The 27,978-nt window shown below is 42.4% G+C and overlaps 1 protein-coding gene across 1 annotated transcript; it reads right to left on the bottom strand.

The window, feature by feature from the left end:
• Positions 1 to 177: 177 nt before the first annotated feature.
• uggt1 (UDP-glucose glycoprotein glucosyltransferase 1) lies at positions 178 to 27,978 on the bottom strand. The gene is given in 41 exon segments (XM_029460915.1): positions 178 to 1,429; positions 1,778 to 1,922; positions 2,874 to 2,990; positions 3,590 to 3,704; positions 3,825 to 3,985; positions 4,138 to 4,320; positions 4,879 to 4,963; positions 5,110 to 5,214; positions 5,444 to 5,532; positions 6,335 to 6,419; positions 6,531 to 6,616; positions 7,076 to 7,234; positions 7,776 to 7,965; positions 8,907 to 8,986; positions 9,099 to 9,201; positions 9,446 to 9,541; positions 9,629 to 9,759; positions 9,893 to 10,024; positions 10,182 to 10,388; positions 10,926 to 11,020; positions 11,729 to 11,777; positions 11,779 to 11,828; positions 12,941 to 13,061; positions 14,027 to 14,191; positions 14,435 to 14,566; positions 14,693 to 14,828; positions 15,138 to 15,223; positions 15,329 to 15,448; positions 15,978 to 16,128; positions 16,809 to 16,900; positions 18,368 to 18,428; positions 18,554 to 18,653; positions 20,778 to 20,878; positions 21,943 to 22,021; positions 22,141 to 22,237; positions 23,868 to 24,042; positions 24,126 to 24,238; positions 24,351 to 24,481; positions 24,718 to 24,797; positions 25,404 to 25,536; positions 27,849 to 27,978. Coding segments are annotated over 41 exon segments (4,581 nt in total). The 5' UTR covers positions 27,874 to 27,978; the 3' UTR covers positions 178 to 1,409.

Raw genomic sequence — 27,978 nt, 5'->3', positions numbered from 1 at the left:
ATGCAATTTGTGGTGTTGAAAGCTTGTTGTAATAGTTGTGCCTCCAGTTTTACCTTGTACCCTCTGTCCCGGCAGACGTACCCCAGCCTGGTTGCACATGCAGTAACACATTTAGTAACTAAATATCTCGAAGCAAATACGTGAAAACATTCATGAAACAGTGACAATACAGTGGACCACTTCTTAATTGGGGATTTTTATTTAACAAAAACCAAAAGCCAAAAACAGGATGATAATGACAAATTAAATATTGTTCAGCTCAAACTTTAATGTCATAGCTGCTCTTACAGTCCCACAAACTCTCCTCTTGATTCGTACTTTATGCTGCAACCCGCACAAGCTTCAAACATCTTTCCCTGAGAGTCACAGTGACATTTATAAACACACGAGGAACTGGGGATTCAATCAAGCCTGCTTATTTTCTATTTCAAATACCAGATGAGTGTAAACGTCACGAACAGTGTCACCACTCAATCCCACACACGTTCCCTTTAAGTGTTGTGAAGTTTGGGTTGGACACTGAATATCCCCTGTAGTCTGAGGCGTTAGAAGATGTGACGAGTGGATCCACCGTTGTACAAAGCATACTGTAGATATGACATTACTTTTCCAGATGGATCTAGTATTTTAGCATTTTATTTAGCACGTCTCAATTGGGACTTGACAAATAATAAAAATAATAAATTCTGCTGCCCTAACTCATAATTTAGGGGAAATTGTACTAAAAAAAACACAAAGAAATTGAGTTTATTATTGTGTGAGAAATAACGGGGTCATAGTTCACTGCATTGGACAATCAATCAATTAAAAAGAAAAGAAAAAAACACCTATTAATGTCATTATTTATTTTAAACATATTGCCCGGGCCTAATATTATTATCAATAGTTGTTCATCTTCATCAACTCTGTAAAAGAGAAGTGTAACCCTATGGAGATGTACCCTTTACCAGTTAAGAAGAAGGTCCAACGGCTTTAGTTTTATTCCCTCGCAACAAACAAATGTTTCAGATCAAACCCAGCAGTGACATTTCCTAGGGTTCTCTTCCCTTTGTGCTTCAACCACAGCCAGAACCAGAATCCAAATCAGTGCAAACTTACCGGCGGATATCCATTACAGGGGAAACAAAACCATTTTGAAAAGAAAAAAAATGAATTTGTATTTATGATTCACAAAATACATTCCCACCACTTGCACTCACACGCACAGAAAGACCTCTTAAACCGGACCAATTTAACTCCCCTTCACATGTTAGACAAAGAAAAAAGACTAAAACAGTTTGAACCATTTAAGCACTGGTTTTGTGGTCAGCAGGTCCCCGAGGCAGGACGGGGAGACGAGCCTCTCTGCATGAAGCGGACTCTTTAAACAGAGTCCAGGTCACCGCCTCATCGCAGCCACGGCAGGATCCTCACAACTCCGTGTGCGCATCTGACCGAGAGACAGAGAAACATTAGTCAACACCGCGAGTGTGTTCAGGTTAGAGCAGATGTGTGTCGACGGAAGCGCATACTTCATTTGCAAGTAGGGATGGGAGGATGTAGAATTGTATCGCGATAAAAAAAACCACAATGATTGGTGAATATCCTCACGTGAGATGTGCAGCTTGTGATCATAGTGAAAAATGGAGCCTGAGCAGTCTATTTCTATTTATGTTGTCCTCTCTGTGATGCAATAAAACAACTTGTTTCTTAACTAAATGTAAGGTTAACTGAGTTCTGATTATTGGATATAATGGTGACATTAAACCCACACGTCGTCCCACGCAGTGTTCAGTACCTGTGTCTTGCTGTTTCTTTGTGCTGTGTGCTCTCTCCTGGACTCTGGTCTGCAGACGCTTGATCTCCTGGTCGTAATCAGTCCACTCGGCCACGATCCTCACCGCGGCCTGCAGCTTGGGCTCCTTGGTCATGGGGTTGTTACACTGAGAGGAGGAATAATGAGCCATTATTACTGTTGCTTTGGTAATCTCTCAACAGGGGACAAGAACAGGCTGCATCTTGTTAAAGTGGTCCATTGGTGTTTAAACCGCTTGATTCGTCTCACATTTCCGACAAGGAAACACTTTCAAAAGCATAAAAGTTTGAGCTTCTCCGTCTTCCGATATGAAATTGGTGCTTTTAAGCACTGATGGGTTGGTGATGGTAGCAGGGTGTTCCTCTCGGGTTCATTATGCCGTCACTTGATTTTATGTGACCGTGTGTGGTAAATCTTAGGATCCGTTATACAAATCTTTAAAGAATAAAAGTTAAAGTTGACAGTTTTGAATTATTTTTTTAACACGCAAAAAAAGTATTATGTAATAGTAACATATTTATAAGAGTTTCACTTAAGGGGATGAAAAGAATCTTACTCTTTTTTTTTATCTCCACAAATAACTCCATTGCTTTAATTGTGACTTTTACTAAGAATGTAATAAATCTAAAACCTTTATAAAAAGGAATTATTTTTTTAATCTTCGGGTTTGTTGCTTTTATGCGTGAATCGAATCCAAAAAGAAACTCATTCACATCCTCAGTACTATAGTGTACACTGTATACTGTATACTATAGTACATTACTTCTGCTCAGTTTGCCTGTCTGCCCTCTAGTGGCCGTTACGAGGCTGTTCACTCGTCTGTCTCACTTCTGAACGGTGCAGAGTGCAACAGCTCTCTGACACTGAGGGGCAAATTCACAAAAGATTATTATATAAACGGATTTAAAAACACATTTTTGATTCCCCCTCTGCAAAGCTTTACGGGCATGTCTGCGCTGTTATATCATTGGACAATATCTTTTGTGAATCGGCGCGATCAGCGGCCGCAATCCGATCTTTGTGCTAACATTCTGTCCTGATCCGGTACTCGACGTCTACACACAGAAAAGGTTGTTACCAGGTCTATCGTCTTGGCGCTTCCCTTGGAGCCGTTGTCACACCAGGTCTCACACCACAGCCACTCCTGAGGCAGAGACTTAATAGGCACCTGGTGGATCATGTTGTTGGGCAGATCCTGTAAATAAAGACAGACAATGAGACGAATGACAAAGGCCGGGACTTTTACAAAGAGAACTTGCTTTGCGTCTTTGTTTAAATCAAACCAGGACGCAGCATGTTAAAGCTTTAGGAGAGTTTAAGTCAGTGTTTCTAATCTGTAAAGGTTGATCTATAATGTGCAGACAAGCATTGGAAAAAAACAAAAGCTTAATAAACACGGCCCACTCTGCGTCTGCTGCCCTTAGTGTTTGTAACTGTAAAAGTTCTCCTTGTTGCTGCGTTTAAGGACACAGTTGCTGAACAACGTCGCATTCATGCCATGTAAAATCATGAGTGGAGAAGAAACCAATTAGCAACATTGGGAAAAGGATTGGATTTGTCATCTCTCACATTAAACAAGGCTGCTGTTCAACAACCTATTTAAATGCAGAACTTTTACAGACCTTCTCACAACCGCAACAAAATGTTCACCGTGGTAGTTTTAAGATTTTCATAAAGCACTTAAATGAATGGAAACTGACATCTCAAAACATCCACTATATTATATGAATAATGCTCTCAGTCTTTAGAATCAGGACACGAATGCACATTAAAAAGAGACGGAGGTGGACCGACCTGGTCGAGGTTTGAGAGGCTGTTGGGGTCCTGGCTGAGCCCCTGGTACTGTCCTCTGAGTCGATCTCCTGCAGCTATTTTCCTGAACTTCTTCAGGTCGACCACATACAAGGCACTGCAGGGGATAAACGGAAACAGGAAAAATGAAATGAAAAATATATCGCAAAAAAAAAAAAAAGAGCTTGTCCGTGTATGCAACGGTTACAACTCAGCCGAGATGTCAGAGTGGGCGTACCTGATGTGGTATTTGCGTCCGGCGAGGTGGCTCGCCCAGTAGCCGGACTTCCAGAAGCGGTAGCCGTCCATCTCCCTCCGGCTCTCGCAGAACGGCGTGTAACCGTACGGAGCTCCCTCCAGGTCGAAGTCACGCAGCTGCTTCAGGTCTGTTCGCACAATCTGAAGCAGAGGAGGGCGGCTCACGTTAGAGTGCGAACAGCCATCAGTTTATTCATCTAGTTATTTTTATATCATCAGTTTCCGATCCGAACAGTAAAAAGGAACAGATATTTGGACAGACGCAGGATGAGTTTAAAAAGGTGTCAGCTGACCTGGTCAGCGTCCACAAATAGGAACTTGTCGACGGCGAGAGGAAACAGCACGTCCAAGAAAAGGATCTTGTAGCCCCAGATGATCCTCTGCTTCTCCGTCTGTTGGTGTAACCAGCGCGGCCACTTGTACTGGACCAGCTCATACTGGAAACCATATTGCTTCGCCATGTGGGGGATGAACTCCTGCAAGAGGGTCACGCACAAAACAATGTAAAACACATTAACTGAGAAATGTCCAGTCTGATGAAAACCACAATAAGTTACTAATGTGTTAACATAGTCTGAGACAATATTAGTACAGATACAAGGAAGAAAACTATCTATACAAAAAGTTTCAGAAATCTAAAAACACCACAATTTAAAGTAAAAATAATAATGAACCAATCAAAAAATAATGATAATAATAAGCGGCACAGACAGAGGGGGCACAAGCGTCTGTAGAATACATCTTCATGTACTCGAAATGAAGAGGAATCCTTTATACTGCGAGACTATTATGGAGTTACCTATAGAAATGTGAGAGGGAATCTAATCTGTGACCTTAACAAATACAAAGAAAGATAGAAAACAAAGTATACTGCAGGATAATGAGGAAACATTCAGAAGAAACAGGACTGCTAATGATGAAATGATCAGGTGTCCTTCTACAGGCAGAGGGAATAAATCCAATCCCTGCTTCACCTTGAAGCTGCAGCCGTCAAGAGAAAATCTCCACATCAATGATATTTGAATGTTTCTTACCTTGAACGTCGGGGACAGGTAGTTCTTGAGGAACCAGAACTTGACGGGGGTTTTGGTGTTTTTCAGAACTGACAGCATCATAATCCTGAGAGGGGAGGAGGAGGAGGAGGAGGAGGAGGAGGAGGAGGAGGAGGAGGAAAAACAAAACTGTTTGCAACAGGGTCCATGTATAAAATGTATAAAGTCTTTGAACACGTTAGACGACGGGGGGGGTTTGTTTGTGACGCTCACCTGAGGAACCGCTCGTACAGATGCCCCGAGGCCAGAGAAAAGATGTTGATCACGTCGTCCTTCTCCTGCTTCAGCTCCTCGCTCTTTCCTCCACCTGTGAACCCTCTGGAAAGACGAGACGACGAGAGAGTTTACAAATGCATTGGGAAACATTGGTGGTCCGTCCAGCTCCATGGCAGGGATGGAGTTAATCAGTTGGTCATGATGTTGATCTTTGCACACGTGCTGACGAGCTGATGTTTGACATATTTCTGCTTAGCAAACGACTTCAACGCTTAAATTGTTGACTCGATTATATAAGCAGGAAGTGCTCATTTCTATATCGCAGCCGCACCTGGTCAGAGATTTCCAGAAGCCAGCGTCGTTTTCTTCGGTCACGTCACTCAGCAGCTCCTCGTTGAACTTGTCTGGTTTCTTCTGGACCTGATCGACACGCAAGTTAAAACATATTATCAATCCATATGATCGTAATTAAATATTATGTTATCTAGCTCGGGGTCATATGAAGGACCAAACCTGTCTTCATTTGTAAACAAATGAATAAAAACACACACAACACAAAGTCTCTCTGGGTGTCACTGATGCATGTCAACATATAGCAACTATTCGGACTAATAACGCCATATTACATATTAGTCATAGGAATAATTAACCACCAACGAGTCGCTGAATGCTGGACTGAAACTAACCAAGATGTCTCTTTTGCAATCTAGTAAACAACGAATGCAGGTTTCAAACTTTTACCAAAAGTCAGCTTTGCAAAAGCTTCATGGAGGAAGGAAACGTGTTCCACATGTTTGCCAGACCTCCAGGACACACACGATGTGTGTTGCTGTGTAACGCTGAAAGTAAACACAAACTGGGCACCTTTAATGCTGAGGCCAGTTTGGAGATAAAATGATGTGGATTTAGTTTTGCATTCATACATTCTTGCATCGCTTTGATCATTAATCTACCAATTTAGTCAGATTTAGTCCTGCATACCCTACAGCCATCTGGGGAATGTAGTTCTGTTTGTGTGTGGCCGTATCCATGGTGACTACATATCCCAGTGAAATGTTACATATGTAATTAAAGTACATACTGTATATGTCCTCCATAACTCAAAATACTACGGCGCAGATTACAGTTTATTCTACTCAATCCTGGATTTATTTGCCGACTAAAATGAAGGAGAATCCATCACGGTCCCGTGTCACTGTGCCAGGCTGTCGGGCACACGCACCTTGACTTTAATGATCCTGCTCTTGAAGTTGTTCAGCACGACTATGATGTCGTCAGACTCTGCTGGAGAGTCGGTGCCTTCGTGGCTGCGACAGAAGAAAGAAAAACAGAAAGTTTACACCGAGTTTGTAAATCCGGGAGACTTAAAACTTGAAAACGAACCCGGACACAAAACAGCCGAGTCTCCGCGTTCCCACCTGTAAATCTTGTAGATGTCATCAGAGCGTCCTTTCCTCATCTTCAGGATCCAGGCGCCGGGGTTTGCCTTCAGCTGAAAGTAACCCTACAGAGCAGAACACAAGAGATTCACAGTGTCCGTCACTATAATAATAATAATAATAATAATAATAATAATAATAAACCTACAGAATAAGAATAAGTTTAACGTCCAGGAAAGCATTTATACTCGAAGATGCTGGCAGTGGTGAAATGTAACTAAGTACATTTACTCGATTGCTGTACTTGCTTAAATATGATATGATGCAGTTCTAGACTAATAATCTACTAAATCCTATACAAAGTACCAACTACAACATACTTACTACATTAGTGACAACACTGGATAATATTATATAATATTATATAATAATTGTGATACTTTAAATACATTTTAAACATATAATCTGGACTTTTACTTATAATGGAGTATTTCTTTTTATACTTAAAGTAAAGGATGCGAGAACTTCTTTTGTAACGCCGCCGGGTGTTGGACAACAAGATTAGACGCTCATCGGTGACTCACCAGGTTTGCCATGACGATTGTATCCATGATGACGGGTTCGGAGGCGGTTCCCAGGGTGAACTGGAGGCCTCGCGGCGGCTGGCCTGAACTGACGTCAAAACAATGACCTTCCAACAAAAGGTGCTCCAACTCGTACTCTGCCGCTACGGTATTCTCCACCTGCAGACACGAGTCCAGACAAGTGATGCTTATGTTGTGCTGCCCAATAACAGAGTCCAGCGGCGCGTCACACACACGTTAGTAATGATTCACAGACAAACCCAAGGTCTTCAAGAAGACACAGAAAAATACAAAAGAACAAATAGAAGAAGAGAGATCACTCCTCTCTGGAGAAGTGGGGGGGCAACAAGACCGTGAGATACAAAACAGGCAATTAAAAAAACTAAATAAAGAACAAGTAATAGAAATATTAGAGAAAAAATATGAAAATGAATGAACTATTTAATTCCAATTTAAAGCTTAATGTCTTTAAATGATTTAAATCCCTGATACATCCTCTGCATATGATCAGAGGGGGACAGGCAGTGATCAATGACACACTTTAAAACACAAACACAGTATTAAAACATTCATTTGGAGAGCTGGACAGAGTGGGGGGGGGAATAACTCCAGAGCATCCAGAGTTCACTGCGAGAAACCCTTTTAAATATTTCACATACTGCAGACCCTGATCGAAACTCAGACAGACTTATTGCTTTACCTCCTCCAGGTAGATGTTGTCCAGGTCGTAGCGAGTGAGCACAGACTCCACCATCCAGCTCTCGGGAGTGTTGAGGTTCAGAGTGAAGAGAGGAGACTGAGGCATGTCCAGGAACTTGGCCATGGGGCCGGGAGAGAAACTACCGTCGGTCTGAAACACCACCTCCGGCTCCAACACGTGGCGGTAGAAACTGGAAGAAAAGCACGGGGACTTTGGATAACAGGTGAAGGAGTCACACTCGGACATTTGCTGGGAGGCTTTTAGCCGAAGAATACACAAACAATAATAAATAAACAAACGTAAAAAGAGACTGGCTTAAAAGGTTGAGCATCAAAGCTTAAAGGTGCCTCGTGGAGTTTTTCTTGCAAACAAACAAAAGTTCTGTTTACACTCAGTGTTACTCAGCGAAACACATTCTGTGCATCCTCGAGGTCCAACAAACGTGTCGTTCTGAGCATTTGTCTTCCGCATAAAACATTTGCAAATCATATTTTTGAATGAGCAAACTCCATCCAACCCCAACATACAGAAGGACATTGCTTGAAAGCTCTGGGAAAACACTTTAGTGAAACCGGTTCCAAGTGGTTTTCAAACCGCACATCCAAAAAGGTCTTCATGCAACTGGTTAAACTATTATTTTAGAATCAGTATTATTATCATTATTCCCTTTTCAATAATAATAATAATAATAATAATAATAATAATAATCTTCTTTTCTTTTTGAAGCACATTAATTCCATGCTTGTTTTATAAAATGTGCTTTATGTATAAACTTGACCTCTCAGAAAATGCGAGAGTTAAGAGAGAAATAAAGGTTAATGCAGAAAAAGAGCGTCTTGATGCACCAGAGTCCCAAACAACATGTTAACGATGGAGACTGTCAATTACATTTTCTAAATCTAAACCCAGATTATAAATACATTTCTGATTTACATTTCCAGAAAGCCCAGACGCCCTAAGCATACAATGAGGCTTTAAGATCAGCGATCAGGCACGGAGCTATAAAGTATGATGATAGTTTAAGGATTCAGTGCGTCATTTAAAGTGAGACATAAAATGAGCACATGAGGAGGATGAACGGTGAACTTCTAGAGATACAACAGGGACGTAAGGTTCACAAACAGTGCTCACCTCTTGAGAGGCATATCTGACAGTTTGGATTGGCAGTTCATGAAGACGCGCATGTGGACGTTTACCAGCTGCTTCAGAACCTGCAGAGAGATGTTGAGAGATGTTGGCGAGGACAAGAGAGACACGTCAGAAGTGACATTTGGAACAGGGTCAAAGTGGACGAGTCCAACGAGCGACGACGTTCAAACCCACCAACAGTAGAGGAGCGAGTTTTTGTGCGTCTCTGGTTACAGGGTCCACCACGGCAACGACGTCAAAGTACACGTCTCCCTCCTTCGGCCGGAGCTTCACAGCGCTGCCAAAGAAAAACACAATCGGTAAATCGACGCTGAAGTGAAAGTAAACACACACTTCAGATCAAGGCGTGGCTGGCTGCGGAGGACACGTCGATTTCAAACATTAATTATGCATTAGTTACAATAAAGCGGAGGTTATAAATGGCTAAAGTTAAAAAAGCTTTTGATACAGTATTTTCCTAAGATGGACCAATGTTTGAAATCAAAAACAATACAGCTGAGCTCGCCGTATTAATACTTTACCTGTAGCGGTCATCTGCAAAGTCGTATTCTACGCGGGCCTCTCCTTTGGGCTGAGAGGAGAGCAGAGCGTCCACCTTCATCACGAGGTCGCTGGCCCTGTGAGAAAATACTGCATTACATTTTCCCAAACACTCAGAGCCTGCTGATAATCCTCAGGGGGGGGGGGGGGGGGGGACAAAATACCTGTCCTCCTCGATCCCAAACTGCTGGACTTTGTTTTTAATTCGCTCCCCGGATGTTTTCAGGATGATGCTCTCCAAGAGCAGGAAGTCATCCTGGTTGAACACCTCGTCCTCCTCCAGGGGGCCGATGATCTGCACATGAGGAAACACGAGCATTTGATTGATTTGCTGCGGGAGCGAGGAACACAAACTGCATTTGTTGGTGATGCGTCTGCATTTCAAGCGCAGAATGTTTAAACTATAAAGAAAGGAGATTGCGACTCACTCTTCCGTTGCTGATAACCGCTTGCTGTCCTTTCTTCAGTTTGAGCACATCTTGGCAGTAGACAGCGTGGGAGAGCAGGAAGTCAAAATTGGGACCGTCGTATGCATCCCTGAACAACGCCACGTCCATACCCTGAGGGAAGAAATAGATTGTAGGCAGTTGATAAAGAGGATCATTAAGACTAAAATAATGGAGAAATGTTTCAACATTCACAGCAGAAGAAAGCATCAGTCTGAATCATGGGAGGTGAAGCTGTCCCCCCCCCCCCCCCCCCCCCGCCCCTCCTCACCCCGACAGCGAACTCCCCGACGTCGACTCCCTTCCCCAGGGCCGCGGCGGTCTCTTCTTTGGCCAGCTTGGTGATGAAGTTCTTGGCGTTGTTGGCGGACTGTGTCTGCATGGCGGCCCAGATTGCTCTGGCCACGCGGCTCGTCTCCGCCGACGGAGCGACTGACGGGTTGTTGATCATCCCCAGTCGGACGTTGTTGCTGGTTTTCTGTTGTGGAGCAAAGAGAGCGTTGGAGAAGTATTGGTCACGGTTGGCACTTCAGAATTACACTTCCTCTAAGTTTAATTGATCGTAGTCCGACTCGTAGTCTACAGTCTGCGCGACAGTAGCGCTAAGAGACGTGGTTAAACATCAAACACGACGATATTAATGCGAACGTATGTAAATCACACGGTTTGTAGTGGAACGACTGTTGTGTGCAGGACTCCGTAACTTCCTCCAGGAACCACAAATGTATATTTTTATCTTTCCGATGTGCGTACAGATTAAACAAAAGAGACATTACATGTTAATCACGGAACATAAGAGCTTCTGGTAGCTTGATTGTGTTACTTTTGGACAGAACCAGACTAGTCGTTTCCTTTAAAATCACTCTGTAAAGTTTGTAAATACAATTTAGCTTGAAATCATTCATGGATGAGAATGTTTTATAGAAAGAACACGTCGTCACAATATGATAGACAACAACACAACAGCTTGGAATCATTATGCAGCCCACAGAGAGGGTATGAAAATATGTCGTACCATGTGTCTGATTGCATCATAAAGAAGCTGCCGTCCCGAGGGCTCGTCGAAGTCTCCGACCACCCAGAAGGTCACGGGACGGATGTAGCCGTCATCTGACAACCGCAGAGGAAGAAACACAGACTGTCAGGATAAGTTAACGAGGGTGATGCTACACAGGCGAGCACATGAGGCAAAGAAGGCGAGCCATGTTGTTTTAACGTGTGAAGAAAAAGCTTGATAAAATTGGGCAAAAATCGTTGCGGGTAGAAACCGGGCTGTCAGAAAGAAAAACATGAAGAAAGAAAAGAAAATCAAACAAGATGTTAAAAATCTAACTTTTAACATCTCGTTGTCCATGCAGCTACAACACATGACACATGCTCTCCTGGAAGATGGAAGAATCAATGTTAGAACTTCATGGGCAGTTATGCAAACACATCTTTAGCCTAACAACACAATATCATCAAAAGGGTAATTAGTCATTTGTGTTCTTTGAGGAAATGCAACACAGATGGAAGAGTGGTGGTGGATTCACAAACGCATCCACAAACACTGCCAGAAATGTAGTTCACAGAAAACAGAAACAAAAAGAGCAAATGAGGAGGAGAGGGAACAATGCGGAGGAATAGGGTGATTACCATGCCTGTTGGTGCTGGTCATCCCTGATGCAGGGACATTTTAAAATCACATATAAAAGCAAAAGGAGGAAGAGGAAGAGGACAGAAGGAGAATACATGAAAGAGAGATTTGACTAAATTATCTTCACCAGAAACAACACAAGCGTTCTCTTCCAGAGTTTGGACCGCACCGCACACTCTCACCTTTCTTAGTCATGAAGTTCATGCTGTTGGCCACAGCGGTGCTCTTCTCTTTGGTGTTCGAGAGTCGAGAAGCGAGCGTAATCATCTATGAAGAAGTTGTCTGCGAGGAGAGAAGAGCATTGAGTGAGAGTGTAGCAAAAGAATATATGTATTCAGCATACGTGTGAATGTGTTTGTCACAAATACATCTGTAGTGGATTTTATGGCATACGTTGGCCGAGCATACAGCAGAGTTCATTTTCACATGTTGTCCTGATGCCATATACAGTGTATATATTATGAATTTTGAATTATTGATATTTTACATTTGCACTCGTCTGGCTTTTTATTGCAACTCCTCCACAACAATTTTCCCTCGAGATAACTAAAGTTCTATCTCATCTTATCCTCCTCATACATATATGTATACGTTTAGCTGCCGACAAGAAATAATATATAGAGATATAGAGAGAGATAGAGATGATATGAGATATATAGTAGAGATGATAGTAGGATATAAAGAGAGGATATAGAGAGAGAATGATAAAATAGAGGATAGAGAGAGATATAGAGAATAAGGAGAGTAGAGATAGAGATAGAGATGATAGGATAGAGATAGAATATAGAGATATAGAGAGTATATAGAGAGAGAGAGAGAGAGAGATATATATATAATATATAGATAGATAAATATAATATATTAATATATAGAGAAAGAGATAGAGATTATAGATAGAGATATATATATAGGCTATAGATATAGAGATAGATAGAGACCTAGAGATATATATATATAGAGATAGTATATCTATATATATATATATATATATCTATATATATATATATATATATATATATATATATTATATATATATATATATATATATATATATATATTAAAAATATATATATATAACCGTATATAGATATCTGAGGAGGGCCGGAGGAATCAAAAGTTAGTCTGAAGTGTCGGTGATTAAAAAATGAAAAAACTATCCACAAAAGGTCATGGGCTCAGATTGCATAGTTATGACAAAGATTGAGGTTGTGGGTAAAGGTCTGGATGAAAACAGTAAGTCTAAAGTGTGTGTATGAAAAAGCAGAAAAGCTCTTGTGCCATTTTGCATCCCTAACTTCAGCTCGCCAGTTTCTGGTCTAATGTCGATCGATATCGGATCATTGGGTAAAAACAGCAGCTGTACAACATTAGTGTTCATTGGTATGTGTCCTCACTGGTATCAGACAGATCCAGGTATGTTCTGCTGGTGGACAACACTCTGGGGTTGATGCGAGGGACAACGTTGGGCTGATTCATGATGAAGTCCACGACGTCGTGATCTGAGGCCAGCTCCCCCTGCGAGCCACACGAGAGCAGATTCAGGATGTTAAAGGAAGAACAAGAAGAGCGATGCAGGAGGTTTCTATCTGCGTGCTTTTCACCCTCATAGTCGAGAGTTAAGACAGAAATCTCAAGATGTAATAGCTTCACCACGCTTGTGTATCGACTGAAAACTTTTCCTCCAACAAGTTCTGATCAAACATTGAAAAGCAGAAAACAAGAGCGATGACTAACACCGTGTTCACCTCTAGAACTGGTACAGCAGCTCAATTAAACAGCGCTGCTGTTACAAAAGAGTTGCTTTATGAAAAAAACAATTCTAACATTTGGCTCCTCAGAGTTCTGAAACCACTTTAAAAGCAAGACAGCATGGCAGATGGCAAGATCTAGCTTCACAGAGAAATCATTACTCACTGCAATCAAAGACTAATGAACTCTCCCAAAAATAAATCATCTGACGCTCTTCTGCAGATTTAATGTTTCTGTCAATTAATTCTATTTTGTAGAGATTTAAAAAAAAAAAAAAAAAGCAACAAATTAATATACCAACTGGTATTATCAGTGAATATGTTACTTGCTCCTTTATGTCGTTATAATGTGCACATCAGAAAATATCTGGAGTTTATTGATATAATTAAGAGGAAAATCTAATCTAAATCCCCCCCCCCCCCCCCACTGGAGTATGTGGAAAGAACTCATTACATTATTTATGCAGAGTATATTTAATACTCATCCACACGGTGTTTGCACAGATTATCATGCAGTCAGCAGTTTTCTCATTTTCACTAAACTGGAATGAAAATTGATTTTGCGCTGAAAGTGGATCTAATGTTAGCTTTCAAAGACACATCTTTATTGACTATTTTATTAAAGCATAATAAAACAATAGTGTTAAATTGTGACGCGGCGATGAAACTCTCGCTGTGTGTGTGTTTGTGTGTGTGTGTGTTGTGTGTGTGTGTGTGTGCGCTCTAACTGACCAGGTAGACGGCTCTCTGGTAGAAGGACGTGGTCTCCAGGATCTTCTGCATGGTGACCGTCTCCAGTTCGTCCGGGTCCAGCTGTTCACGCTGGTAAGGAATGCCGTTGTACATGACGACAGGCAGCGGGCCGACCCCCGTCTGCTGATAGTACGCCCGCCCGTCCTGAAAGAGGAGACGGAAGGAAGTGTTACGTTTATGTGCATCGACGCCGCTGGAGAAGAGTAGGGGAGTCGGATCCATGCTTCCATCTCAAGCAGGTTTGAATATCGCAACAGTGTTTGACATTTTGGAAATGTATTTCCATTTGCGTTTCCCCATTTGTCCATTCTTGATGCTAAGCTAAGCTAATCAGCTGCCAACTACTAATAACAACGGAAGAGTGACATCACATTCGGTCCTTCTCACCTTCCTGTTGCTGTCGTAGGTGGAGTCGGCTCCCAGGACGCTGCTGACCTCCACGTAGGGGAACTTCTTCTCCAGCACTTTCACCACGTCCCCAACGCTCAACTTTCCACCGATAGGAACCCGGTTGAAGATCTAATAAGAAAAAGGGGCCGGGAAGAAAAGGTTTACCATGTCGAACTTCTTCTAAGTTCTAATTAAGATGACAGTAGTTTTAATTAGAGCCAGTTCTTCATCGCCGTTTGTGAAAGGTCGACTCACCGAGATGACGGCTTCAAAGGCGCTCTGACTGTCCACCTCGTCGCTGATGTAGTTGTAGGCTCGGACCAGCGCCACACCTGCATCCTGCATCCCGTCTACGTCATCTTCATCCGACACCACAAACACCAGCCCTATCCTAAAACGCACGACAAAGAAAGTTTCTAAAAACAGACTCTGGCGTGCATGCTGGATCGTTATTCAAACAAACTGACCGCCATCCCAAGATGCCACATGCAGGATGATTTCAAAGGTCTCCCCAGACCTGCTTTACAAAACCCCCAAATTAAAACTGATTTCAACTACACGCCCCAACTGACTGCAGCGTCTTTGATGTTACTGTGAAAGTACAACATGTAACGGATCAATTTTAAAAAGCCACTAAAATATCCTGTCTGGTCTCCTGATAAGTTTGCAGTCAACCACACCCCCGATGACGCCAACAAACCTGAGTGGGATGTTGTTAGCGTAAAACATCTCGGCGACACTCAGCAGCTCAGCAGCGTTCTCCTGAGTCGGGTCCAGAATGATCACCTGCGACACACACACAAACACACACTTGGTATTGTTTTGTTTTTTTTACAAGGATTGAGATGTATTCGGATTTACAAGGAGTTGATGAATCAGGTGTGGACGAACCAGATTGTGGAAGTTCTTGCGGATCTGCCTGATGACTCCGGGGAAGGTCGGTCTGAGGAGCTCCTGCACGTTGTAAGGCCACGAGCTGTACCGGTGGTCCGTCTCCAAGTTGTTAATCCACTAAAACAAAAAAGGGAAAGAGGGGATTGAAGGAGTCCAGCAGCAGTTCAGAGGCATTAAGAAATAACTTTGTACTGCTACTCGGGCTGCAGCTAACGATTACTTCATTGTCTATTGATCTTTCTGTTACCTTTTTAAGTTAAGTGATTTATTGTTTCGTCTATGTAACGTCAGGAAATAGTAAAAATGTCAATCACAAAAGGTGTTTCTGTTTCTGGCTGACGAACGACTTAAACAACAAACTGATTCAGTGGTGGAAAGAAATCCAAGTACGTTTAGTATTTGAGAACAATTTTGAGTTACTGGTGTATTTACAATTTATTTACAAATTACTACAAAACTAAAAAAAATTGAAAATTCAGTGACATTTTGGGCAATTTTCAAATTTCCACAACCAAAATGACAGAATTCCAGCACCTTCCAGGACATGTGGGAACAAGAACTGACAGCTGTGTTAGCTATTGTTGTTCCCAGCATCAGTGCTTATTGCCAATTTTTGTATGAAAGGTTTCTTTGGGTGATTCCTTACGCTGATGGCGGAGTTGCGGATGTCTACAGCGTAGTCCGAGTCAGTAGGCTGGACGTTGAGCTTCAAGATGTCGTGGATGAAGGCCGTGTCGATGTGCAGGGAGCGCATCCCCTCCATCACCCTCGCCTCGCTGCGTAGCACCTCGAACACGCTGCAGGGCACAGAGGTCAGAGTGTGGTCAGTGCAGTAGGTGTGTGTGTGTGTGTGTTTATGTACGACTGAATATCACGACGTACCAACATGATCGCTCAATATTTTCAGATTTAATTCAATCTTACATTTGTCTAACAAGGACAAATCATTCAAATCAACACCATTGGAACACTTTAAACTGAATAATTAATTAGCAAATCGAACACATTTAATGACATTAATCACAAGTTTTAAACTATTTATTGTCTTTAACATAATAAACAGGTCATTTTGCACGTTTTTCCCCAATATTTCTGTCATAAGTCATTAGAATCGTATTTATTGTAAACTGTTAGCGTCTTCCTGCAGCATCACCCCCCCCCCCCCAGGTTATAATTGGTAGAATCTGAACTGCTGTGTTTAAAAACAATCTGATTTGTTTTAAAAGTCAGTTCAAACTCAAACACGTTGCCTCATATTCACCTAATGTTCAATGAAGGACTATTGATGTGTTTGCATGCATGTGTATTCTAACAGGATACAGTAGAGAGTAGATCAGCATGTGAATGTTACACATATTAAATGTGTTTAAGTTGGACAAAGATCAAAAGATGTGACACCGCTGATTAACTGAATAATAATGCACTGCTGTATATTATTATTAGATGATGATGATGATGATGAATTGTGTTGGTGTACCTGAAGATGTCTTGCGTGTCCAGATCTATATGCAGCCCGTTGATGAAAAGGGCCGAATCCCCAGGCTGCAGGCCCAGAGTTCCTTTGAAAAACTGCGGAGACAGAAACGTCGACACAACTAAACATCCTGTTCACATCAAACTCTAACACTCCCCCATTGAACTCCAGCTAAGCAGATCGCACCGCTGTGTAGCAGGTAACGTCAAAGCTGTCCGTCGCGTAGTCAATTACATTGTAAAACTAGAGGCAACAGTCAACACAAAGCCGTTAACAAGGAACGCCTCCGGCTCCAAACAAGCACTGACAGCTCTGTTTAAAGTCAGTCTGTTTAGAGCAATCAAACCCCACGCTAAACAAATCTAATTATTAGAGAAAGGGTTTGTGCACCAACGTGAGACGCTGTGCGAGTGTCTGTGTGTCTGCACATGCAAAAGGAAAGCTCAAAGTTGTTCTGGTGCAGTCAAATCTCATTACAGAAAGACAAAGACTTCAGATTAATCATACTCCAGACACTGCAATTACAACAAGACATGATTAACACAAATATTGTTCATCCCACTTAAACAGTGTGTGGTGTGTGTGTGTGTGTGTGTGTGTGTGTGTGTGTGCGAGAGGAAATGTCTGCGTGCAAGTGCATGTGTCCAAACTACTTCAATCAATAATCATTTCTCGCTGTGCGCCTGCCGAATGAATCACCGATTCAGTAATTAGGACGTTTGCTGCTCACCCCCCCCCACCCCCCCCACCTCCCCAAACTCCTGTCTGCACACCAAGATAATGTGAGCACAGCTTGAGGAGGGGGGCGGGCAAGGAGTGAAAAAATATCTGACAAGAAAAAACGAGTGATTACCTATTCCATTAGCCGAAGACATTGTCAGAAACTGAATGCTTTTCAAGTCAGACGCTGTTTACAATTTATCACAAGATATAAAAGAAGGTGAGAGGAACAAAGGAGAAACAGGACGGGCAGTTTTCTCATTTTGACATATTTCCCTGAAGACGGCTAAGAGGTGGAGGGGTTGTGGCCGTATGCAATAATACTATCTAGTGTTTTTCTTTATTGGATTAGATTGGTAAACAGCTAAACCTAAATTATCCATGACCGCTGGACAACACAGTCAGCGGGAAGGGACAGATAAAAAGACAAGACAGAGGAATGAAAGAGGATGAAGACGTCGAGTCCCGAGCCAGGCGTCCATCGACATGTTGCGGCAATTTTAAAATAAATGTACAGAAAAACCAGCAAAAGAAAAATGCAATTTTGTAATAGAGCGTCATTGTTTTCCTATTCACACACACACACACACACACACACACACACACACACACACACACACACACACACACACACACACACACACACACACACACACACACACACACACACACACACACAGCTGTTTAGAAGTCATTTTTAGTTTTTGTCTTTTTATTGGATTTATTGGTAATAAGAATAAAGATAGGCTCACACCATTATGAGAATATGTTAAAAAGCAATAAGAGGAGGGCTACAAGAGGATTGATGGATGCATAACTAAGAGATCAATGGAAGAACAAACCTTTTGGTTCTCGCTGATCTCTTTGCGGATCTCAGAGTTGACCACTGTTTTAGTGATGGACCTGTGAGGGGGGGGGGGGAAAGGGCAGAATGAACTGTAAATTAGCAGGTTTGTCGATATCTGTGGAAACCAAAACGTATTACTGTAGACACTGTGTGTGTGTGTGTGTGTCTGTTTCTTCTTTACCTGGCTTTGGTGGGGAAGTTCTGACTGAGGTCTTTCATAACGGTGAGGGCATCGACAGCGGGAGCAGAAAGAATGCGAGCTGCTGTCTGGAAACTCAGATCTATAAAAGAAAAGGTGGGAGGATGGGCAGGTAGACAAGGAGGGCAACAGCAGTGGCCAAAAGCAGAGAGGAGACGAAGAAGCACACAAGAAGAGACAGAGACAGAGGAACATAGAAAGAGAGAGAAGGTGTTTGACTAAATAAAAGCAGTATGAGCAATTGTCTGTATAACCTGTCCACTCAAGTTCCTGAAGCATTACGTTTATTACAATCAGTGGTGGAATGTAACTAAGTACATTTACTGTATGCTGTAATTAAGTACACATTTGAGGTAAAAAAGCTGCTCTTACATGCGAGTAGCAATAATCTAATATATAACAATACACCAGTCACAGGAGAGTTCGAGTTCTTTTCCCCACATATACATTTAAGTAACATTTTCAATCCAGGACTTTTCTTCACTGTGAGGTATTAATAGGATCGAAACACTTCCTCCACTACTGATTACACTGATTACTCATTACGTGAATTTAACTACAATCCATCCAATAGTTCTTTGACACATATAGCTCAAAACTACAAATGTGTACCCCGGGGTGGAGCGAGAAGGAAAAAAAGTCAAAGAATCACTAAAGTCATTAGAAATACATCGTCTGGGCACCGCGCACGTCTGCACAACATTTCATGTCAACGCTTCCAATTGTTCTGGAGAAATTGCACGTTGCATCCCTGGAGCCATGCTGCCAGCTAATTATTGTATTAATTAGCAAATAATGTTAACATGCTTGTCTTCACAACCGAGGCTTTAATTAAAACCATATCAAAAAAGGCAGGATTGAGAATATAGACGAGAACATATAGACACGTGTTTAGAAGTGTGGAGAGTACAGAGCTTCTGCTTGCCAAGAGATGAAGCGTGGAGTTCTATATCCATGCAGTGAGCATCGCTGTAATGGTGTTGTATCCTGTGTGATTATTAGCCCCTGGAGGTATCCCCGTGTAAACAGGCTGAGCTAATGAGCCCCAGCGGGGTAACAGATGAAGACAAGACACCAACATTACACGTCTGACAGTCGAGCTCGACCAAATCTCTAAAAAAAACCTTCCCATCCTTTATTCAGCGCAATCAAAGCAGCCTCGTGCCTCCGTACTGTGATAGACATGTGCACGCAAGTGTCTTATCAAAAACACAGAGCAGGAACAGTGCGTTTAAAAATGTAATGCAGCAGCATGATGCAACCCTAATCAATAACACTTTTATGATGCGGCAGACAACGCTTTCATGTCTTTCAAGATATTACGGCTCAACTGTATCAAGAGGACGCCGATCGACCGCGGCCATCGATTACAGAACTACACGGGTGCATTTTCCGCTGCGGGTTTGATTCACTGATAGAATCTAATTCTTAAAGCAACCTAAGCCCATATTCATTTCCGCTTATTTATTTATGAACGGCGGATAAGTAGAATCAATCAAAAACTAATGAAACAACTGTATCGACGGCACATTTACAACTCGGATGCAAAGTCTCTCGATGGAAGTAGTTAACTTTTGACCTTTTCTGTGCGTCAGGGAACGATTACGTCATTTGTTTCTATACAACACACCCCTTCTACATAAAAAGTACAGAAGTAGTATCATCAAATGTTCTTAAAATATAGAAAGTAAAGTGAAGTTTTAAATAAAGTTACCTTGGTGTAAACAAAGTACTTTATACTTTATACCGAGCGAGCTTTAGGGGGTCGAAAGAAGACTTCTATGAAATGGAAAGGACAGAGAGACCTCTTTGGGTCGAGAAACAATTGATTACATTTTAATGGAGATGGGATTCCTACCATTATATAATTATCATTTGTCAACTGTGGCCGTGAAACTAACGGACACGGAGCTCAGTCCGAGTCCTGAGGGCGTATTTACAGGATCATAAAATCGATTCCCTCAAAATGTAAGTGACAGGAATAATGCCTGCAGGTGTTAACAGTAAGCTGAGGAAGTGTTGCGCTTTGGTGCTCAGAGGGCCTCGCACTTTATATTATATAAAGACATTGGCTCAGTCAGGCTTCTACATCAGTCAGTTTTCCATATATGGTTCAATTTGCCGATATGTCTTCACGTTACGCGAGGAAGCGGAAGAAGACTGTATATATTTTGCAGGAGAATGTGATGTGTGAGACGAGACCCACCTTGCATTTGCCAGACTTTCAGAGGTGACATTTCATTGGTGCTTTCTACCAAATGTTTCCTCAACTCCTTCAACTGCTCTTTCAGCTCTGGGTAGAGCGTCCTGGAGAGAGAACAAGAGACAAAGCAGACGGGGGGGGGGGGGGGGGGAAGAGAGAGAGAGAGAGAGAGAGTAAGTGCATCTGCTATGCGCCTTAATTGCTCATTAAAAAGTGAGTCGTCGGATTCACATATCGAGTTGTTTATTTTCAGGTTAGTTTATCAGACATAAAGGCATCGTCGGACTGGCCATCGGGAATATTCTCCTGGTGGGGCCGCTTGACAAATGGGGCCGGCGCAAGGCAAGACATGCATATTAGAGCTGAGAGAGAAGGGGGGGGGGGAGTCTCTTGAAGGCTGATGCAGCCATATGTTTTTAAAATAACTAAGTATTCATTTGACGGCGTTGGCAGTAAATCCCCACAGCCTAATGAGTCTGAAGGCATTGGCAGCAGAGAGGGGAGAGAGCAGAGTGCATGGCCCAATGTTTTTTAACTGTTAGTCACGGTTTTGCAGCTGGAGAGAGAAGACAATAGGGATAAGACAGGCACACGTTAGCTTTGGCTAGCTGGCTATTAAGCTATATGAAGTTGCCTTTTGTTGATTATTATTCAAAAACATTTAACATTTCTTAAAGTCGATGCACTCGTCAATGTCACTTTTAGACCAATAGGCCTGGATGATAAAAACTTATATATATATATTTAAATAAATAAATAAATAAAAGGTTGAGGTGCTACAGTAAGCGCTCCAAACGTTGAACTCCGTGTTGTGCATGAACCATGAGTACAAGTTAGTGCTTCACATTACACACAGTAGAGACTAACCACCAATGTAGAGCATGTTTACTACACAAGCATGAAGTGAAGGAACAAAACTTACACAATATAAATGTTGGTTGTGTATTTTTTTTAAACTGTGACATATGATGTGTGGGTGGTGGTGTATCTGGGGGGGGGGGGGGGGGGGGGAGGGGGGGTTTAGGTGTCCAAACATGGTCATGGTCGCAGAAAGGGGAAACTGTTGAGGAAAAATTGTTTTAGTTTTTTTTTAGGGCTCGGCTGATGTGAGGGTTGTGCAGTTCTTGGAGCTAATTCAAATCCAAGTGACGAGTTTAGAGTCACTCACTTCAGTTTGCCAAAGAGGAATCCCTGGACCTCGTCCACCGGATCGTTCTCTCCGAACATTGTTGCGTTCACCTCCGCCTCTGAAACCAGTCAATTAACTTGTTAGTCACACGAGGACTCTTCCGGGATTACACTATTGTGGATATGCGTGTATTGATAGTGTGTGTGTGTGTGTGTGTGTGTGTGTGTGTGTGTGCACCTTGGACTTGTGTGTCATCCTTTGCCTTGTACTCCTGGCTTTTGATGGCCAGCTCCACTCCGTACCCCGACAGATAGACCTTCTTTTCACTTGGATTCTGGAGAGAAAGGAGGAAGTGTTCCGAAAAAAAGACGTGAGGGAGAAGTATCCATCAGAGATTTGTCAAGATTCCTCGATGTGCCTCGACACCACTTGATATATTCTGTGAGAGATAAATGCACGTGTAAATGAATTCAAAAGAGTGACAGCAGTTAAGTTAGCGATCAAGCCGTGGAAATCATTTGATGGCGAACTTAACAATGTTTCCAATCTATATACAACCGAGTAGAAAAACGTTTTCCCATGTGGCTTCTGCCGTTGTAAAGGGATCTATTACCTTCCCTGTATTCACCTTCATCTCCGTTGTAAAACATGCATCTCACTTGCGTCACAAACACACGTGCGTGCTCTCTACTTTGACAGCTTTTCAAGTACAGACAGCCAGCTGTTGCTCGCTAAGTGCTAAAGACAGTAAGTGTACCCGGATTGGCCCCGAAGCTTTGGAGTAGAAACAGAAAAAGCGTTAAGTGTTACAACCTCTCTAGTGCCCAGGACTTCCTGCCGAACAGACAGATGGTGAGAATAATTTAGCATAATTAGAGCTTTGAAAAAAAACTTGTCTCTGCATGTGAGGGAAGAAGCGATCCAACGTCCACCTGACATGATAAACTGGAGATGTGCTCCTCATCTCAGGTGAAGATGAGGAGCTCAATTGACCGGTTTCTTTATAAAGACAACTGAAAACACCAGCGCTGCTATTTTTTCAATCAACGCCAGGCTTCATTTTCACAACACCTACAGTATATGCACTGCTACGCACCATGACAGCAGTTGTGAATGATGGAGAGGAGAGTACACATGCACTTTCTCTGACTTGCTGCACACAGCAGTCGTGCATCAATTTGCACCTTTTAGTTGTGTTTGTGTATCTGAGTCTATGTGAAAAAAAGAAGAAGAAGCAGATGGAACATATGCAGATACAATGTGCATAGAGAAAAGTGTTAATATAATATCTGTGTGACTGTGCTGGGGAGGTTACCGTCTCCCACGTTCTTCCTCATCACGTGCCGCTTGACTGCATGATAACATTGTCGGGACAGAGGAAACATTAATCCTTTAAAATGCAATGCTGCCGACACGCACGGGCCGAGCCTTTTAGTTTGCTATATTACGGCGGGTGTAGAAAGCGACTGCATTGTCATAACTGACATCATACACCGACTTGTTATTGGTCACTGGTGCGACACACCCGAGAGACAACAAGAGAGTTGAAACACCGGTTTACAAAAGGGTGAATTGTTTGATTTGTTGCTTTTCTCTCGTGGAACAATTTGGTGCTTTGCCATTCATCCTTTTACCCATGAAATATCACCTGCATCAAGGGAGGAGCGAGCCGGCCGAAGCCAGACGAGTAGAAGATAATACCAGAAGCCTCATGGGCGGGTTGCATCGGCCCGGCTCGCATGCAAATATACTCTGTGTCTTTATACGTTATCTGGATGAAAAGCGCATGTCCGCCCAACAGCTTGAAAGGTCAGCTCAGTTTACTTCTTCCTGCAAGTCTTCGCTCGCAAAGAGAGATTCAGTAGGACGACGTAGGTAAGCCACGGGTAACTAATATTGGCATATTGAAATCCAAATCACGCAGGCACAATGCAGGTAATGATTCGAGTGTGAGAAACACCTACAGCCACGTAATGGCGGAGCACGTAAGTCACCAGGCCGTCGTAGACTTTGGATGTTATGAGTTGGTGAAGCCTCTGGAAATCTGGAGTCCCGAGCTGAGCGTACAGAATGACAACAGGAGCGTCTGGGTTTGATCCGGAGTATTTGTGATCGCCTTTGAAAAGGTACGGCCTCGGCCTGCAGACAGAGAGACGGTGCAGCGAGTCATTGCCTTACAGGTTTATCACCTTTATGTCTGAATCGCAGGAGTCTTTAATTACCTCTCAGGTGCCGTTTCCAGCAGTGTTGCTAAACTCTCTTCGTCACACGTCTTTTCCCCATGGACGCTGAAAAACGCTGAGCAGCCAGAAGCGGGAGGCTCATTGGACGCAATCTGCGAAGAGAACAGCGGGGTCCTTTCACTCGCATTCAAAAGAATATGACACTCCTCACACGCATGCACAAGCCTTCAAAACACAAAGTCAAACCGCCGTCCTCCTCCGTACCTGTTGGAAGGAGTGCACCGTTGCAGAGTAGGCTCTCAGGGAGAGGGCGAACTTCAGCATGTTCACCTGGACGGAGCTGAGCAAGGCGCCGGCTTTCTTCACAATCAGGTCATAGTACGCCTGATCTGTGTCTGCATGAGGACAATGAGCGCAAACAGAAGTAATGCTCTAACTGTTTTACACACAGAGACAGAAATGAAAAACAACAGAAACACAGTGTGCAGCTCTGTTCCATCGTGTTATTGCCTGCGTGAGTGTTTAGACAAAAACACTGACACTGCAATTGCTTCCGAGAGGCTTTCACACGCTTCATAAAGTCAGCCGAGAGACTAAAAGTGAAAACTGATCTGGAGTGGCTTCACTTTACCATCATGCTCTCCTTCTATGTCCTGATTGGCCTCCACAAAGTCCCAGAACTTCTCCTGGCTCTCCTCTGCCAGAAACTCACTGAGGAGGAAGAAGAAGATGAAGGGGGCAGTTTTACAAGCTGTGCAATTAGAATATATATATATATATATATATATATATATATATATATATATATATATATATATATATATACATATATTCAGATTGCACAAAAAGCAGCGCTATGATGTTTGATGGTACAGGGAGTGTGATGAATGTCAAATTCAGATCCCACTGTTCTGATTACATTAAAGGAAGTTCACTTTATTTACTCACATGTTATGCATGTGGCTTTGTGTTCTTTATACTATGTCAATAATATAACAATATATCGCCTTGCTTACAGTTTCGTAGTATATTGAATCCCCTGTACTATGATACGTATCGTATCACCAGATTCTTTCCAATACACAGGCTGCGTATAGTCTGCCGCAGCACAGTACTGCATCAGAAGCCTTTAAGTATTCAGCATTTTGCTCAAGGACGCATTAGGGAGACAAGAGTTTAAACTCACTTAGAGGACAGCCTCGGTAATGACCCTGCAAGCCCTCAGGATATTGATTTATCTATTATCTGCTTCCAAAATGTAATGTCAGATGTAATGCGGCCAAATGGCTGCTACTGCTGAGCAGTGCAGTGTCGTACCTAGCCTCCAGCAGCAGAGGAGTATCTGCCCATTTGGTCGTGAGGGTGGTGGTGACAGTCTTGGAGTCTGCACCCCCAGATACTGCAGAGAGCAATGACAGCAGCAGGACCCACAGAAGCCACATCCTTAAGCCTATTCATGAGAGAAGAGGGGAGGCAAATGAGTTGAAGAGTCATAGGAATGACGAGGGTAATCAGAGCAAGAATATGTGTCACAGAGTCCGAGAGGAGAGAGCAAGCTCAGTTTTTAATATGGCAGTAAAAATAAAAAACACATCTTGGGTGACAAATGGAGATGTAAAATACAGGTGGGCCGGCGCCTAAAGCACACTGACGGAACCCGGGGGTCCAGTCAATCAGTCCACATGCGAAAGTGAACACTTAGGTATAGTTATGCGATTTCAAATTCCTGCTCACACTGAGAGATCAACTACTCAACTTTGATGTGTGTGTGGATAAGTGGGCTGGGTCACATGAGGATATTATCATCTATCAACTTTCAGCAGAATCCTATAATCATGGTTTGATATTATCATGTTGCATGAAATTCTACAAATGTCTTTTTGTAGTGCAAATGAATGATTTCAGTGAAAAAAAATAAAAAGTACATACACAAATACATTTGCCATATTGTGATACAAATCAAGACAATAAATTCCTCATGAACATTGTGATACTGATTTCAGCCATATTGCCAAACAACTTGAACATGGGTTAGAAGCCGGTTTGCTCGCCGTCCGCTCAGTAGTGGTCATAGTTTACAACAGTCACAAGGAGACATGAGTTGGAGGCTGGTAATAGGTGTTCACAGGAGATTAATTTAACATATTAAAATTATATAAAGCAAGGGCTGAACCAACAACTGAGCCAAGCAGGCAAATGCACCATGTTTCACTATGTCATCTGGTTTTAGTCGCAATATGATTAATTGCAAATTTGTTAAGATATGAATACTACTTAAGTAAAATAACACTGAATGTGTGTCCTGCATTGTCCTATAATGCTGTAGCTTTGAGTCTAAATTAAGTTTTAATCCACTTAATTGCTTTTTGTTTAATGTGTTCAAATTGTCCGTACGCCTGCAAATCACTGCAAACTATCTGATGCAGTGAACCCTCGGCTAGTTGTAGTCTACTGTGGCTGCAACTAATGGCTATTTTCATAATCTATTGCTACTAATCTGCTTATTAGTTTGCCAATTAATTACTTGGTCTATAAAACATCAGAAAACATGACCAACTCAGACCAACACAACAATAGAGCCCCGGGTGACAGTCCAGACACAAAGTTAATCCGTTTCTAATAATGTTTAGAGAAAGAGAATCTGCACACTCTCACATTTGACTAATCCTTGAAGTTAATCAACACACTGCTTAATGTTTACTGAAACATGCATAGAGGATATTCACTTGTGAAGCACTGCTACACACAATGACAGCAGTTGTGGATGGAGTATTAAGTATACACTTACTTTCTGACTTGCCATTTAAATAGACTTTAGTATTTAACCTGACAACCTCTCTGGTCAGAAGGAAACCCACCAGAACTAGAATATCATTTAGTAAGTAACAACATAGAGTAGTAGTGCATTGATTTGTACATTTCAGTTGTGTACCTTTGGTGGCTTTATTCCCCCCCAATCCTCCTTATTACATCCTGTTAACATCCTCATATTACACTGCTGGATCGTTGCAACGCTATAATCTGCTGAGCACTGAATTTAATAGAAACATTACACACAGGGCAGGAGGTGGGGTTCAATAGGGCAGCAAATGGCCCCTTGTAGGTGACTCCGGCCAAAGGGGCTAAACTAAATCTTGAGTCATCTGGATACAAGATATAAAGTGCGAGTGAGGCCAGGAAAAGGAAGAACCCTAATTCAGGATAGTGTATCCTAAAGCACACAACATGCGTACTCTGTTCGTGGCTCTATTTACTTCGCACACAACACAACATATTTAAAAGTAGAAGTAAAGATTCACACAATATAAATCATTGACAGTCGCTAGTAAACAACAAGCTAAATGATCTCTGTCCAATAGGAAAGTTCAGCGTGGCTCCTCCGTCCAATGAGCGCACAGTTTGTACATCCGGATTGTTTCAATGACAATCCTCGGAGCTATAATGTAACGTTAATGTTTGTTTTATATGTTTAGTATGAATTGGTCTAAACGGCGTTGATGTGCGGTACTTTGAACTCCAGAAGCTGTTGACCGTTGGTGAACTAACGGCAAGCTAACGCTACCTGAACACTAACTAGTTAGCCAAAAGACGCCGTAAGCTAGCTAACTGCTCCTAAACAACAAGGAAGACGACAGGATTTCTACTTGTTTCGGTTTACTTGCAGCCAGCTAATGTCGCAGTCTCTAAAAAACAATAACACCCAGCTTCGGAAACAGTCGTTTATAGTTTCATCACATTAAAAAATGATTGATATATCCTCACCGGGTGCGTAGCTTCCTGCAGTCATGATCTAGTGAAGAGTGGGAGGGGTCCTGTCAGACACTTTAGGTGGCCACAATTCTGCCTGTTTAAAATGACTGACGCCTTCCGAGCATTAAAGTATGAACAAAAA

Source organism: Cottoperca gobio, chromosome 22 (genome assembly GCF_900634415.1).
Source record: "Cottoperca gobio chromosome 22, fCotGob3.1, whole genome shotgun sequence".
NCBI lineage: Eukaryota > Metazoa > Chordata > Actinopteri > Perciformes > Bovichtidae > Cottoperca > Cottoperca gobio.
The sequence above is the reverse complement of the archived record's forward strand: the minus strand, read 5'-3'. Positions and strand labels throughout refer to the sequence as shown.